The following is a 16543-nucleotide window of genomic DNA, read 5'->3' as shown; positions in this document are numbered from 1 at the left end:
CAAGTTCTCCTGTAATGTCATCTGGCAATTATTAAAATAAAAATGCGTTTTATACACCAACACCATTAAGAGAGCATCCAAAAATAGAAGTGGCCTATGACCTATCCATTCGACCTTAAGGACATTCTGAAAAAGCCAAAGCCCGTTAATTGAAGCTCACCAGCTAAGACAGCCTATCGTCGGTGCACATTTGGAAAACTTAATAAGTGATGCTGACCTGCCAGTTGGAGAAACTAAACTTAAATGATCCTCGTGGGTTTGTGTCCAGGAAAACGAATTAAGTTGCACAGGAACTGCTTTAGCGCAAGGCAAACTTTACGCACCGACCGACAGCTTGCCGATGGCCTGGTTGAACATGCACTGAAATAACCGAACATAATTAAACATAACCTGAACAAAACCTACCCCCTACCAGGTTAAGTTCAGAGCCTATGTTACCATAGTTACTTACATAGCCTGATCATTTTTTAGCTTTCTGGAACTGAAATCCCAGGTTTACCGCTAACTCTGGGTTTACATACCAGTTAAGTTCAGAGCCTATGTTACCATAGTTACTTACATAGCCTGATCACATAAGGGTGCAGAACCAATCCTGAGTGCCTGGGGGAGGGTCATAGGGGTGCAGAACCAATCCTGAGTGCCTGGGGGAGGGTCATAGGGGTGCAGAACCAATCCTGAGTGCCTGTGGTTCTTCATAAAGATGCAAACAAGCTAGTTCATGTGTCAGCTACAGCAGCAACTGTTTTGAAGGCTGTTTAGATTAGAATAATTGGCAGATGTCAGAGATCTCTATATCCATATTAAAACTGTTGTGTGGCTAAATAATACAATCTGGCTTTTAGGTTAAGGGGGATTTGAGGTGTTATTAGTCTATGTTATTGTGAAATAAAATGTAAAGACTATTTAAATCTTCAAATATGTATTTAATGTATTTACAGTAATATGTATTAAACTTGTGCTACAAAAAAACATGCCGTTGACAATATTATTATTGAAAGGTAAAGGACTATAATCAGGCTTGGTTTCACTTCAGTATTTTGAAGCATCCCTTCTGTTCTTGTTTGTCCTCCATTTTCATACTTTTTGCTGCATTTCCTGAACATTTTTGGCCCAAAATCATTATTGCAATGATGGATCAAACCATTGTGATGATGCTGGTGTATTGTACACATACTAGTGAATACTTTCTTCAGCCTGACCATTGTTCCCTATTAGAATCAGGTTTGAGATGTGAACTACATAGTGGAGCGTTAATGAGCTGATTGATAATGGCTTAGGTGACCTTTAGTCCACCTTTTACAGGCAGGATGCGGAGACTGTACACAATCAAAAAGGTCAGGGTTTTCAATAAATTGATTTATTGTAATTGCTCATAATATGAATACATTTAAACAAATTGCAAACATCACCGAATGTAAAAGTTAGCTGTAGATTTATTTGACGTATGATGTTTTCTTAACACTTAATTTTTACAAACAGTAGATGTGATTCAAAAGCACCATTATCAAAGCCCTTTCAAAATTACCTATCTTACACCCATAAAAATCTTCATTTTCAAGCATTTTCATTAAAGCTAAAGCAGCAGTCTCAAATGCAAATAAGAGTTCATTTTCCTAAACAGACTCACTCTGTGTCAGCAACAGTCCTTTTGTCTCAGAAGTGCTGAAAGTTCAATCTGTACATTTTTTGTTAATTCATTAAGATCTCATCACACTTTAAATCTCAAGTGTTGTTATGCATTCTTTCATATTGTCACACTGTACCTTGATTATTCCCTTTTTTGTAAGTCACTTTGAATGTCGGCCAAATGATTAAATGTAAATGTCATATTCACTCTAGCGAATCATAATGCAGATATCCTCAACACTCCTCTGTAGCTAAAAGGAGATGTGTTTAGGTCCCCCCCCCCCCTTCACCTTCCTACTGCCACCGCATGCTTTACCTGCCTGTGTCTGTGGTCCGTCTCCTTGCCTGCCTCTGCCTTCTTTTGTCAACAGGCCCTGATTCTCAAAGACTTAAATCTGCATAAACTGCATACGCAAACATGGACAATTGACATTTCTCATTCTTATGTTAGAACTGGATCAGGTGGGTGTTGAGTGTTGACTGTCCGTTGCTTAGTTTACAGGGCACCCCTGCAGGCTCACTGAACCATGGGGTGTATAGCGGGAAAGCAAAAGCTCTTCTCCATTCAGCTGCACGTCCCGAAGGCAGCCCACATAAGACCGCTCCAGCGGGACGAGCGTGTCCTTGAGGTCTCCTGTGATGAAATGATTACAGCATTCCTCAGAGGAGATTACGGTAAATGAACCTAATACAGGTAAATGACTAGCTTTACCGAGGCAGACATGAGGCTTTCACTTCTCTAAGGCTGTGTGTTCACACTACCCGGCCAGATCCGATTTAGTTTTTTTCAGTTTATGTGACATATACAGTTATACAGATATCTGAATTTTGCATAACAGTGTGAAGAGCGCATCATCATTTCAATTCTGATTTGGGCCACTTCCACATTACCACAGAGAGACAGACGGCAGTTAACATGCATGAACTCAGTGAGTTAATGTGTGATGTGCGCTTTGTGAAGTTACCTGGCACGCCCCCAAAGTAGAATGAGTTTGGGGTGTTGGAATAGGAGGCAGCCGAAGGCCCTGAGACGCGTCTGGATTTAGAATCCAGCCCCAGTTTGATTCCATTGATCTGTTTGTGCACTGTGGAAATCCAAAACATTCCACATTCCAGATCCCTCTATTTGAGTTCTTGTTCTCCCTCCCCAAATACTAAGCTGTATCAATTTCATGCAACGTTTGACATTGTTACTTCTGTAAAGTTAGGTCACTTTAACATGAGGCCCTTGCAGTGGGTAACGTGATTTACCTGTGACTGAGTGGAAAGAGTCACACAGGCTGGATGAAATTGCTATCGACACACTGTAGTCTCCTCCTCCATCATTGGCTCGAGCAATTATCTGAAATGTCATCAAAAACAATTGAGTAATGTACCGTATATTCAATTCAAAATTCAGAGTGAATTATTGTCTTCCAACTACTAGGAGGCAACATATGATATAAGTGGAGAGTATATCTCTAGCAAACATATTCAGCTTCCTACACGTTCTTTGAAACACATTTTTACCTCGTAACACTTAAAGCTGCAGTTGGCAAGATTTTTTTGATCATATTCACTGGAACTAACACTATGCTCCAACAGAACAACATAAATCAGCCGGTTTTAGAAAAAAACTTCTTCCTCCACCTAGAGCCTGTTATTTGTTTTGCAAAAATCCACAGCTCCCGGTTCTTCTGGTCCAATCAGAGCAGGGCTGTGTGAGATCTGACTCTCAATCACAGTCTGGTGCAGTCTGGTGCGCACTGACGAGTACAAACTCGATGAGAGGGTGCTGGGTGGTAGTGGGGGAGGGGCATGAGAGTTGTAAACATTCAAAATTTTGGCTAAGTCCCCTCCATCTGTCAGACTTGCCAACTGCAGCTTTAACAACACAACTACTACTGTGAAATATTACTTGTTTGACTGGAAACACCAGCTTTACTTCGGTGATCTGTGATTTCACATTAAATGCAAGTTAATTGCTTGCTGCTGTAGGTTAACTGAAGTAGAGATAGCACACACACACACCTTGTCGTTCTGCAGGTACACACTGATAAATCGCCTGTGTTGTCCTCTTGCATAAAAAAGTAAACCCATTAAGTCTCGGGGGCGGATGTCAAAAGTAAGGTAGAAATCAGCCTCCACCATCAAAGGAGTCTCTGAATACAACACAACATGACTCAATTTGTCAGTCACTGTTTCTGCTGGGATAGTCAAGTTTTATCCTATGAATATTTATACATTTTTTAACAGCTTGTGATTTTTATTTCATCAATCATTTGAAAGCAGAGAGGACAATTTACTTTGAACATCAGGAATATGTTTAAAAACAAAACAAAAGGAGCACTCACGGGAGGCCAAGCAACCTCCGTCACTAGAGAAAAAGACTCCTGACTCCATTTCACTGTCAAAACATGACGATACTCCTGATTTTGTCTGAGGCTCATCCAACAGCTCACTGTAAAATTTGATATTATAAATGCACCCTGTCACACCAGCCCTGAGCAGGGACTTCCTCTGCAAAACAAAAGCAACAAAAAACAAGCATACCGTTTGATTTCAGGTCAGTACATTTCATAAAAATTCACATGAATTGCACATGAAAATTTCACAGATACACTCAAACTGTATCGACACTGGAGGAGCTTTTAGACTCCATGTGTAAATACAAAGTATTTGATGTATTCTGTAACATTTTAGAGTAACTCAGCGCAATAGTCTAATACTACAAACCCATAGTAAACCTCCAACCTGTGTAAAGTCCATGAGACCGATTTATGTTGTTGTTCTATGTTGTTTCATGTTGCACCATGGTCTTGGAGGAACATGTTCATCTCAGTGTGTACTGTGACAACTGTAGAATGGTGAAATGACAGTAAAGCTACAGTCTACTGTCTACAGTTGAACTGTGCAAGCTCTTACGCTGTCTAGTCAAATGGGCTCATCTCTAACCTAACTTGCATTTGGGTGACATTGGCTGGACCCAGTCTCTGCTTCTGTGTTGGGAGTCGTGAGGTCTGCGTCCAGGTAAAACAAGTGAGCTAAGATGCACCTGCACTCCTGTGTTGGGGGTTGTAAGGCCCAGGTAAACAGGTGAGATAAGATGTACCCGCACTCCTGTGTTGGGGGTTGTAAGGCCCAGGTAAACAGGTGAGATAAGATGTACCCGCACTCCTGTGTTGGGGGTTGTAAGGCCCAGGTAAACAGGTGAGATAAGATGTACCCGCACTCCTGTGTTGGGGGTTGTAAGGCCCAGGTAAACAGGTGAGATAAGATGTACCTGCACTCCTGTGTTGGGGGTTGTAAGGCCCAGGTAAACAGGTGAGATAAGATGTACCTGTGCTCCTGCTTTGGGAGTTCTGAGGTCCGCACCCAGGTAGACAGGTGACCTGAGGTTGAGGTGGGCTACGACATCAGCAGGTAGCTGTCCGTCGGTCCCCCAAACGGTGTCCACCCGCAGGTGAAAGCGTTGTTTCTCTTTCTCCACGCTGAAGTCCACCTGTTCAGGGGGTTGAGCAAAGCCACAGGTGTGATTCAGGAAAACTCTCTTCAAGATCAGTTATGGACAGACAAGCCATAGTACTAGATCTTCCTTTAGGTTAAGTGTTTGTCTTTGAAGCTAGAGTTAGACAGTGTCTTCTTAATCTGCCATCTTGTTTGAGAACTGTGTAACCTGCTCAGTAGGGCACAGTTTGTGCCCACTAATTGCTCTGACTCTGATAATAGTGATGACTGCAACAAAAAAAAAACATGGCATCATGACCTTCTGTTACCCAGACGCTATAAAGCCATAAACAGAATAGCAGTTAGGGCCACTCTGAACCATTTAATCTCCTCCTGTCTTTAGTGCCTTTTGCTTTCTTCACAGCTGAAATCATCTGAAGCTGTTCCTGCTTTTCATGGTTATTTGGTAATATTGACAGACAAGTTCTGAATATCTAAATCTATAAATCTATAAATTGCTTCACACTGCTACATCCTTTGTCCACCTGATAAGGTCTAACATCCTCAATCCTAAATCCACTTTATACATTATAATATCAATAATAAATCATATATAAATCATTAATAAACATAAATAATTTACAGTTTCTATCTAATATCATAGAAACCTTGTGAAATGCGTTGTCATTTATCTTCTCCTTGTAATGAATGACTTCTTTTCCGACGGCTAACTTTATCCTGCCACCAGTCATGTAGAGAGCCACTTGGGTTGTGGTCTTGTTGTTGTCTTTCCCGATGATGTGTAGAATCAGGCCCTCTGGGGACGCAGTCTTCATCACCAGCGAGAAATGGGGTCTGAGACACAACCAGGTCAAGGGTCAAAAACAGCAAATGATGTGAACCATTTTTTAACTCTTCTAAATCACTTAAGCTGATGAGGTGCACTCTAGATTAGCAATGCAGTTTTGATCAGATGTATTTTAAAGCATAACGTGAAACAGTAGTGTGTTTGTGTGCGTGTGTGTGTGTGTGCATGCATGATGTGTGTGTGTCTGTTAACAGATCACTTGAGCTCTAAATAAAAAATATCTGCCGTATGCATACCGTAGGTATCTGCTAACAGCATCTACTAAAAACTCCAGGTACCAGTAACATCCTTGTGAGGTGAGGTACTGTATGTATGGATGTGAATATTTCAAATGCGTGTGAGAACACCTGAAGTGGAGTTATTTGCGAGGTATGTATGGATGTGAATATTCAAAATGTGTGCGTAAAAGTACCTGTTGTTGAGCTCCTCAGGAGGGATGCGATAGCTGAGCTGACTGTTGTTGGTCAGGTAGAAGGCTTGAGGGATGGCCACGGGAGTCTTACAAGTCTGTGCATCAGGACGAGATCCACTCTGACACACACACACACACACACACAAATCAATATATAGGGATACACACACACACACACGTAAACAAACATGCACATGAGTACAAACACAAAACACCTCACACAATACACACACACACACACACACACACACACACACACACACACACACACACACACACAATACACACACACACACACACACACACACACACACACACACACACACCTCCTACCTTTTTCTTACTGTGTTTCTTTTTGTACATGTATTTTGGGATTTTCTTCTTGTGTTTGGCTCGTATGGCCTGAGGGGGGCGCTTTGCTTCACAGAAGCCCAGGGTGACGTCTCCTTTCTGGGTGAACAGGGACAGGTCTGCTGGCATGTACTGCTGCATTGGCCTACAGGCAGCCCAAACACACTCAGGGTTAGGATGATGGACTTCACTGTAAACTGCCTTCGCTGGACAGCGCCTCACAGTACCAGAGTGCAAATGATTTTTGATAGCACACAGTTATTCCCTTTTTATGTATAGTTACACTTACACAATTATAATACCAAATGCAAACAGGCAGACATACAGACAGACAGACAGACAGGCAGGCAGACATACAGGTAGACAGGCAGGCAGACAGGCACACAGACAGGCAGGCAGACAGGCAGACAGGCACACATCTCTCTCACACACCTCAATAGAGTGAACAATGACAGTAATGTGAACAAAAAGTGTGAACCTTCTTATGTAGAGGTCTCCAAGGCAACCAGTGAAAACCTCTCTCCCCAAAGTGAGATCCTGGCTATTGGTTACGACAGGGGATGGACTGGACAGGTGGCTCCCTGTGTCGTTGTCATCAATTGTGAGCACCAGCCTAAAAGCACAGATGTGGTAATGAGTATTTGTGAGTGTGTGTGTGAGAGAGTGTGTGTGTGTGTGTGTGTGTGTGTGTGTGTGTGTGTGTGAGAGAGAGAGAGAGAGAGAAAGAGAGACAGAATGTGTTCACAGAGTGAACTGACTTGAAAGAAAATGGGGAGAGGGTTAGGGCGAAAGAGCAGGAGGGAAAGAGAAAGAGAGAGAGAGAGAAGAGGGAGAGATAGAGAAGAGAGAGAGAGAGAGGAGAGAAGAGAGAGATAGAGAAGAGGGAGAGGAAAGAGAGATCGAGAAGAGATAGAGAAGAGAGAGATAGAGAAGAGATAGAGAGATAGAGAGATAGAGAAGAGAGAGAGAGGAGAGAGAAGAGAGAGAGAGATAGAGAAGAGAGAGAAGAAAGAGGAGAGATAGAGAAGAGAGAGAAGAGAGAGAGAGAAGAGAGAGAGAGGAGAGATAGAGAAGAGGGAGAGGAAAGAGAGATAGAGAAGAGAGAGAGAGGCTTTATCCTAAAGTAACCCTCTGTAACAGTTTAGTAACTCATAGTAATGTCTGATACTACAAACCCCCGTAGTAAACCTCCAACCTGCGTAATGTCCATGAGACCGATTAATGTTGTTGTTCTATCTATTGTCTGTCTATTGTCAAACTGTGCAATTCATTACTTTGAAAGAGCAGGAGACAAAATACAAATAGAGACTGAGAGAGGGGGGGGGGGGGGGCTTTAGAGAAGGGCTTTACTTTGAGTCATTACTGAGGGCCGTCATGTAGTGCCATCTCCCATCGTGGTACTTGTGGTTGGACCTCACTGCCTGGCTGCCATATTTAAACTCCACGTGCCCATCTGTGAGTGCCAGCTCCAGCTCCTGGGCCTGTGGGCAGAGACCAGAATCACCCTCCAGATGTGAAACGCTCATCAGACTGCATTTGCACAGTGAACACCAGAATTCACCGCCCAGGTGTTAAATGGTCAATGCTCAATGGACTGCATTTGTAGTGAACACCAGAGTTCACCGCCCAGGTGTTAAATGGTCAATGGTCAACGGACTGCATTTGTACAGTGAACACCAGAGTTCACCGCCCAGGTGTTAAATGGTCAATGGTCAACGGACTGCATTTGTATAGTGAACACTAGAACAGGCACGCTCACCTCAAAAAGTAAATCTCTCTTTGGGTGCGAGTTACGCAGACTCAAAACAGACTCTAAAATAAAGGAGAAAACAGCACTCTCGAGCTGAGGTTCGATAAGTCTTAATAAGAGGAAACGCTTAAGAGTTTTCTCCTTATCTGCGCTTGTCTAGTGCCTTTCCCTAAATATCTTATAGATTTATGCCTGTAAGTTGAACAATTCATACACATATTCATACACAGCAATAGTGAAAGACTGCTACACAACGACGCCAATCAGCACATCGGGAGCAATCTGGGGTTCAGCATCTTGCTCAAGGACTCAAGGACTTGCTCAAGGACTCAAGGACTTGCTCAAGGACTCAAGGACTTGCTCAAGGACTCAAGGACTTGCTCAAGGACTCGAGGACTTCTCCTTAAAGGACTCAAGGACTTGCTCAAGGACTCAAGGACTTGCTCAAGGACTCAAGGACTCAAGGACTCAAGGACTTGCTCAAGGACTCAAGGACTTCTCCTTAAAGGACTCAAGGACTTCTCCTTAAAGGACTCAAGGACTTCTCCTTAAAGGAGAACTCCGGCTATCTTTAAACTCCTGCCCCAGAGTGTAGCACTGGAGCTGCCTGGCTACTCTAACTGTTGGCTGTAGCCAGGCTTGGAATTTCACCATTTTAGGGGCAAGGCCACTTGGCCTTCAGTTGGGCATATTTGGTGGGGGGCACAAAGGCCACATGTCAGGGCACCAAGGCCAAAGTTAACTATACAGTAGTATGCTATAAAAATGATCAAAGTTGTATTCACTGCAGTAGACCTGCATCACTGTATGAAACATTACAAAAACATAAAACATGACATATTACATATAACTGTAAATCATCTGATCATCTAATATTTTCGGCTATATTTAACATTTATTTTATAATTGGCCTGTTATGAAATCATGTATTGAACAATTTAAGCACAGCTCAGCTTTAAGAAACTCAAATAGCCTAGATGCATGCTTAGCATTTTGTGATCATTAAGGCTACTTTCACAAACTCTTATAGTCAGCTGTCCTCTGATTTACCGATATCTAGGTGACATTTGTAATATTTATTTTGTATTTGGCCCGTTATGAAATAATGTGGAACAATTTAAACACAGTGTAAAACTTAAATCCCAAATTTGGAGACATCCATGTATGTTGAAATTTACTGCAAATTCAAAACGGGATTAGTCTGGAACGGCTAACTGTACAGGGGACTGCTTTACACCTTTCTGTTTGGTAAGGTCTGCTGTTTATTCTGATATGTGGTTTGTCATGTGTTAAACGAAGGGTTCGTGAAGTATTCCACCGATATAAATGGGTAGGGAGATGGACGCAAAACCTTCAGTAGAATTTATGATTAAATTGAATGATATTATTTACTTTTCTCGCGAACCGTTCACCACAGCAATTAGCGGCTAACATCGTTTAAAAGCTGAGAAAAAGCTCTTTCATGTGATACTTGTGATGTCTGTGTGATGAGTAGGCTACTTCGCGAGTAGTTCAACTGAGAAGAATGGGTTAATTTGGACGCACTTTCTTTCTTGCGCTGTCACTTTCTTCACTGCGTAATTTGCGCTGTGAATGCTAAGATTATTTTGACAGGCCATAGGCTAAATATAGTAGTAAATACGCTATTAGTAGGACGCAAAGCAGAATATTTAAAGAAGGGGCACCAAGGCCACCGTGGCCTGTAAAACTGATTTTCAAAGGGGCGTCACGGCCAACGCAAGGGGCTACCACGGCCATGGCCGTCGTGGCCGCCGTGAAATTCCTACCCTGGCTGTAGCACCATTTTTTCCCCGTACTCACTGTACTCAGTGACATCGAGAAACAGAGATCTATGTGAAATGTTTTCCTTTAATCCATACAACCTTTCGGCAAATTTGGAATTTGCTCTGAAGGTTCATCTGGCCAAGAGGCCATTGAAGCCCCTTTCCAATGTCCCTAAAACACGGGCACACAAATACAATCGGCAATCCGGCATGGATGTGTATTTCTATGGAATTGAGTAAACAACTGCATTTAAAACCTTCATTTACAAGATTGCTACACTTTTGAAACTATTTGGTAAGAGTTTAAAGCACCAATTTAAGTTTAATTTCACTGCTAGTTACGCCCCCTGCTGGAAGTTGTAAGTCAATGAACCTCTTTTAGACCCACTTCCAGTTGTACACTTGTGAAGGTCTGGGTGTTCCCAGGCTACTGGGTAACAGCAGCGTCTGGAGTTCTCCACCCTTATGAAAGAGAGCCGTAGTAACACTTTAAGATTCACTGTAAGTAAGTAGTGTACAGTATAATGAATGTTTAATACTCTATAAGATTCACTGTAAGTAAGTAGTGTACTGTATAATTAATGTTTAATACTCTGTAAAGCTCCATGAGATGTATTCTTTTGGCGTTCTATAAGTGAAATTAAATCATAATCATGATATCCTGTAATACCTCTATCATATCTCTGCCCTCTGCAATGTTCCAATAGTGATGTGTTCTGCCCTCTGCAGAGTTCCTATAGTCAAGTGTTCTGGCCTCTGCAGAGTTACTACAGTCAAGTGTTCTGCAGTGTTCCTACAGTCAAGTGTTCTGGCCTCTGCAGAGTTCCTATAGTCAACTGTTCTGCTGCAGAGTTACTACAGTCAAGTGTCATACTACTTCTATAGTATGTCCCAAAATACTATACGATTCCTATATCTTTTCTTTTTGTTAGCGCAGAGGGTTACACTTTACTTGAAGGTATCTACATAAGAGTGACATGACACTGTCACGAACGTGTCATAAACATTATAAACAAGTCATAAACATTTATGACATAACGCTTCTGTCACTTGCTTCTGTCAAGTGTCATTCGGTTTTTGTCCTGACAAGTTAGTGTTAGAGTTAGTGTTAGGGTTATGGCAGTGTCATGTCACTCTTATGTAGATACCTCCAAGTAAAGTGTTATACCGGGCAGAGACGGTGCACCAGTGCTAGTGCAGTCAGGCGCAGACACTTATGAGGATGTGGAGATGTTGGAGCGGATTAGTGTGTGCTTCACCTCACTGTGTGATCACTGTGTGCTGAGTGTGTTTCACTAATTCACGGATTGGGATAAATGCAGAGACCAAATGTCCCTCACGGGATCAAAAGAGTATATATACTTATACTTACTTACTTACTTGAGTAGCAGAATCTGTGTTGGTAATATTGCATTCTGTGTTTCCTCTGTCTGTCTGTCTGTCTGTCTGTTTGTGGCATATGTAAGGTAGGTTACTTGAGCAAGAGCCTGAAATAGCATACTTACCCCTTGAGTGGTCTGAAGAAGAATGCTTCCTGGTTCAGAAGTCTTGAACCCCAGAGAAATCACGTCTTTAAAAGGTGCTGCCTTTTCTGTGAGGGAGCTGCCAGTTTTAAACTCTGCATCACGAACAGCCTAGTGGAGAGAAAAACTTGGTTACCTTAGAGGTGATGGTGAAGTTGATCAAACTTGTCTAGTCTAGTGCTAGTGTGGCACTATTGCAGCAGTTATTAGTGTAGCACCATAGCAGTGCCAGTTCTATGCCATAGCAGTACTGGCATAGTACCATAGCAGTGGCCGTGTGGTGCGTGGCGGTGTGGTGCCATAGATGTGCCGGTGTAGCAGCTGTACCAGTGTAGTGTCATATCTGTGCCAATGTAGTGCCATAGCTGTGCCGGTGCTGGTGTAGTGGTGGTGTAGTAGTGGTGTAGTGGTGGTGGTGGTGGTGGTGGTGGTGCAGTGGTGGTGTAATAGTGGTGGTGGTGTAGTGGTGGTGGTGCAGTGGTGGTGCAGTAGTGGTGGTGCAGTGGTGGTGTAGTAGTGGTGGTGTAGTAGTGGTGTAGTGGTGGTGTAGTGGTGGTGGTGCGGTGGTGGTGTAGTGGTGGTGGTGTAGTAGTGGTGGTGTAGTGGTGGTGTAGTAGTGGTGGTGTGGTGGTGTAGTAGTGGTGGTGTAGTGGTGGTGTAGTAGTGGTGGTGTAGTGGTGGTGTAGTAGTGGTGGTGGGGTGGTGGTGGTGTAGTGGTGGTGTAGTAGTGGTGGTGTAGTGGTGGTGCAGTGGTGGTGGTGTAGTAGTGGTGGTGTAGTGGTGGTGCAGTGGTGGTGGTGCGGTGGTGGTGTAGTTGGTGTAGTGGTGGTGGTGTAGTGGTGGTGTAGTGGTGGTGGTGCAGTGGTGGTGTAGTAGTAGTGGTGGTGGTGGTGCAGTGGTGGTGTAGTAGTGGTGGTGGTGGTGCAGTGGTGGTGTAGTAGTGGTGGTGTAGTGGTGGTGGTGCAGTGGTGGTGGTGTAGTAGTAGTGGTGGTGGTGGTGGTGGTGCAGTAGTGGTGGTGCAGTGGTGGTGGTGCAGTGGTGGTGTAGTAGTGGTGGTGCAGTGGTGGTGTAGTAGTGGTGGTGTAGTGGTGTAGTTGTGGTGGTGTAGTAGTGGTGGTGTAGTAGTGGTGGTGTAGTGGTGTAGTAGTGGTGGTGTAGTAGTGGTGGTGTAGTAGTGGTGGTGTAGTGGTGGTGCAGTGGTGGTGTAGTAGTGGTGGTGTAGTGGTGGTGGTGTAGTAGTAGTGGTGGTGGTGGTGGTGGTGGTGCAGTGGTGGTGTAGTAGTGGTGGTGCAGTGGTGGTGTAGTGGTGGTGTAGTAGTAGTAGTGGTGGTGGTGTTGTGGTGGTGCAGTAGTGGTGGTGCAGTGGTGGTGCAGTGGTGGTGTAGTGGTGTAGTGGTTGTGAGAGTACCAGTAGGTCCGGCCAGAAGCCCTTTATGACACCAAGCATCTCTATGAAGTTCTCGCTCTGATAGTTCAGTTTGGGCACTTTCTGCAAGGAGCCCTTCAGTGCTGGGGCTGTGATGCCGTCCCTGACAGGCAAAGCACATCAGACAAAGACAAATCACAGGTGTGCCACAAAACAATTTTTATTCATCAGATGAACATTTTGGCTTTATGAAACATAGCTCAAAACAATAATTAAAGACAATTTATTGTTTAGATCATGTAGAGGAAATTAGTCGTTTTTTGCACCTCCTCTGGCTTTTCTAACTCTGAAGCATAGATTTCCCTTTTTCTAAAACATAAAAAACAGCTGAATGAACATCCTCCAAGAATAGTGAGTCCATAATTTTGCCAGGGGTTGTATAACCCACAAAAGACTCTGTGTCTGTCAGGGATAATAGATGACCGGGCATTTGGGAGGCAGAAAATAATGCAATAATAGGCATGGGCAGCGGTCGAGGGGAGTCCTCCCCTTAACTATGACAGCACTTTGGGTGCTCGGAAAAGCGCTATGTCCCGTAAGTTAAATGTGTATATTTATTGGTGGTGTAGTAGTGGTGGTGCAGTGGTGATGTAGTGGTGGTGTAGTGGTGGTGCAGTGGTGGTGTAGTGGTGATGTAGTGGTGGTGTAGTGGTGGTGCAGTGGTGGTGCAGTGGTGATGTAGTGGTGGTGCAGTGGTGGTGCAGTGGTGATGTAGTGGTGGTGTAGTGGTGGTGCAGTGGTGGTGCAGTGGTGGTGGTGCAGTGGTGGTGGTGTAGTGGTGGTGAAGTTCTGGTGTGGTGGTGTAGTGAGACAGCCTTCTTAGCTGCACATGTTAATGCCAGGCGAAAACAACCCCTTAGACTCCCATGATGTACTGGTTTGTGTTGGCATGACCTCTCTCTTGACGACTTAACGGCTTCATCAGTCTTACAGTCTCTCTTAAAGACTGCACCACACTGTTGGTCTTACCTACCTCTCTCTCAAAGACTTCACCACTCTGTATAGTCTTACCTCTCTCTTAAAGAATCTGGGACTCCGCCGATGTAAAGTAAGTTGAAGACGTCTTTGGTGTAAGGGATCGTAATTGCGGGGTTTTCAAAGAGTATGACAGTTGTGTCACTGAACCGAACGTTAATGTCTTTGAACTTGTCTCTGGCCTGAAGAACAGGAAGAGGAAGAGCAAGGTCAGTAAAGTTTAGTGAAGGTCACACAAGGTCAACAACAACAGCCAGGTAGCAGATAAGTCTGTAATGAATCTGGGCCTAATCAGAGCATTAGTTTGTAGGTATCATACTTCAACCAAGTTCACTCAAAGAACTTTTAAACTTGTTTTATTATGGTGCACAATCAACTGACGCTTCGACGCACTGCGTCTTTCTCAGAGTCACTCTGAGGAAGACGCAGTGCGTCGAAACGTCAGTCTTCGCTAGTCCTTCTTACGAGTCAAAAAGGTAAAAAATGGTTAAATAACGATCCATAATACAAAGCATGCTCTACCAACTAATTGAGCTGCCCTTTGAAGAGTTTATGAGTAACCACCCAGCCGGCACACGACCGACCTTCAACGTTGAAATATAGGGGAAATAACGTCAGTTGTTGCGTCAATGTTGAAACAATGTTGAAACAATGTTTAATGCTGAATGGTTGTAAAAGGGTATGTAGACAAACATTGAAACAACGTTGGTTGTAAAAAGGTCAAGAAAATCAATGTTGAATTATAGGTGAAATAATGTCAGTTGTTGTGTCAATGTTGAAACACTGTTTTAATGCTAATTGTAAAATGTTGACAAATGGTTGTAAAATAAGAAATCAAGGAAATCAGCACCAATGTTGAAATGGCGGATGTTGAAATAATGTTGCGATATCAACGTTGATTCAATTTGCAAATCCAACACATAATTCAACATTGATTCACCCGTTATAACGTTTTTTTTTAAACGTTTATAACGTTTATTCACCGTTAAATCAATGTTGAAATGCCAGCAGGGCAAGAGCATCGCTTATCCTCCCTACCGTGGGAAAGACTTCTTTGGATGTCCGGTTGGAAAAGATCTTGCCACCGACACTGCCAGTTAGGACGAGGTAGCCCTTCTCCACAGTCAGACTATAGTAGGATTTCTGTGGCACAATAAAGGTCTTAAGGGTGCAGTTAAGAGCTCATGACATAGTATCTTATTGTACAGATCTTCTTACACTTCTTTGAAGACAAAATTAGGCACATCTACCACTCCTTCAACCCCAATGCTTTCTCTCTCTTCTTCTCCTCTTTCTCTGGGCCCTCAGCTCTCTTATTTCACTGCTACTTACTTCCTCACCATCACTGACATCATTACTAAGTCCAACTCCTCATCGTGTCAGCTTGACCTTGCCCCCACCCCTCTACTTAAAGCCTGCTCCACATCCCTATCTGAACCCATTGCATTGATTGTAAACACCTGCCTCAACTCTGGTGTTGTGCTTGCTGCCCTCAAGACTGATGCAGTTACACCCATTCTCAAAAAAATTATTCTGACCCAACATCACTCTTAAACTACCGCCCTATCTCCAACCTGCCCTTCCTGGCCAAGGTACTAGAAAGAGTGGTGGCCTCACAACTAGCACATAAATAAAGCAAATAATGCACACCCTCCAGGGTGCTAGCAAGGAAAAATTAAATATGAAAAACTTGGTCACCACACACTCTATCTCTTTTTACTTTTATTTATCCCAATGTTTTGGTCTGTGAGCCATTGCCAAGGTTCCATGATTTTCATGGCCTCACAACTACACACCTTTCTCAACCACCGCAACCTGTATGAGCCTTTTCAGTCTGGCTTCCGCTCATGTCACAGCACAGAGACTGCCCTTCTCCTCCTGTCTGCTGACTCTGGTTCACATTCTCATCCTCCTGCTTTTGATACCATCAACCAAAATATTTTAATATCCTGTCTGTCTGCTATTAGTGTTTCTGGCACATCCCTCAATTGGTTTCAGTCATACCTCACCAACAGAAAGCAGTCCAAATCAGTATCCCAAGTCCCCTGTCACTCATGGTGTCCCCCAGGGTTCTGTACTTGAGCCCTTCCTCTTTCTCATATATATCCTCCCTCTTGGCCAGATTATTCGCAGCCATGGTCTTAATTTCCACTGCTATGCAGATGACATTCAACTCTATTTGACCAATCCCTCTCCCTCTGACCCCCCACCATGCTCCCTCACTGACTGCCTTTCTGACTTAAAATTATGGATGCAAAACAATTTTCTCAAACTCAACACAGATAAAACAGAAATTCTGTTGACTGGCCCTAAATGCATGCTCTCCAAATCTCACAGTCTCACTCTCAACATTGATGGTTCAGCTGCCCACTCTACCCCTGTGGTCAAAAACCTTGGCATT

The 16543-nt window shown here is 43.5% G+C and overlaps 1 protein-coding gene across 1 annotated transcript in view; it reads right to left on the bottom strand.

Moving 5' to 3' along the window:
* Positions 1-1947: 1947 nt before the first annotated feature.
* The window catches only part of LOC121705633 (laminin subunit alpha-3-like), a 64562-nt gene continuing 49966 nt past the window's right edge, over positions 1948-16543 (bottom strand). Inside the window, exons 24-38 of the mRNA XM_042086718.1 lie at positions 15181-15285; positions 14179-14324; positions 13150-13270; positions 11723-11851; positions 8034-8164; positions 7162-7296; positions 6666-6828; positions 6333-6451; positions 5721-5907; positions 4946-5107; positions 3960-4125; positions 3637-3767; positions 2878-2968; positions 2592-2711; positions 1948-2260 (exon numbers count right to left, since the gene is read on the bottom strand). Of these exons, the coding sequence (XP_041942652.1) occupies positions 2118-2260; positions 2592-2711; positions 2878-2968; positions 3637-3767; positions 3960-4125; positions 4946-5107; positions 5721-5907; positions 6333-6451; positions 6666-6828; positions 7162-7296; positions 8034-8164; positions 11723-11851; positions 13150-13270; positions 14179-14324; positions 15181-15285 (2049 nt within the window). The 3' untranslated portion in view covers positions 1948-2117. The remainder of the gene's footprint in view (positions 2261-2591; positions 2712-2877; positions 2969-3636; positions 3768-3959; positions 4126-4945; positions 5108-5720; positions 5908-6332; positions 6452-6665; positions 6829-7161; positions 7297-8033; positions 8165-11722; positions 11852-13149; positions 13271-14178; positions 14325-15180; positions 15286-16543) is intronic.

The sequence above is a fragment of the Alosa sapidissima genome, chromosome 3 (assembly GCF_018492685.1).
Source record: "Alosa sapidissima isolate fAloSap1 chromosome 3, fAloSap1.pri, whole genome shotgun sequence".
Lineage (NCBI taxonomy): Eukaryota > Metazoa > Chordata > Actinopteri > Clupeiformes > Clupeidae > Alosa > Alosa sapidissima.
This window is presented reverse-complemented; position numbering and strand designations above follow the sequence as displayed.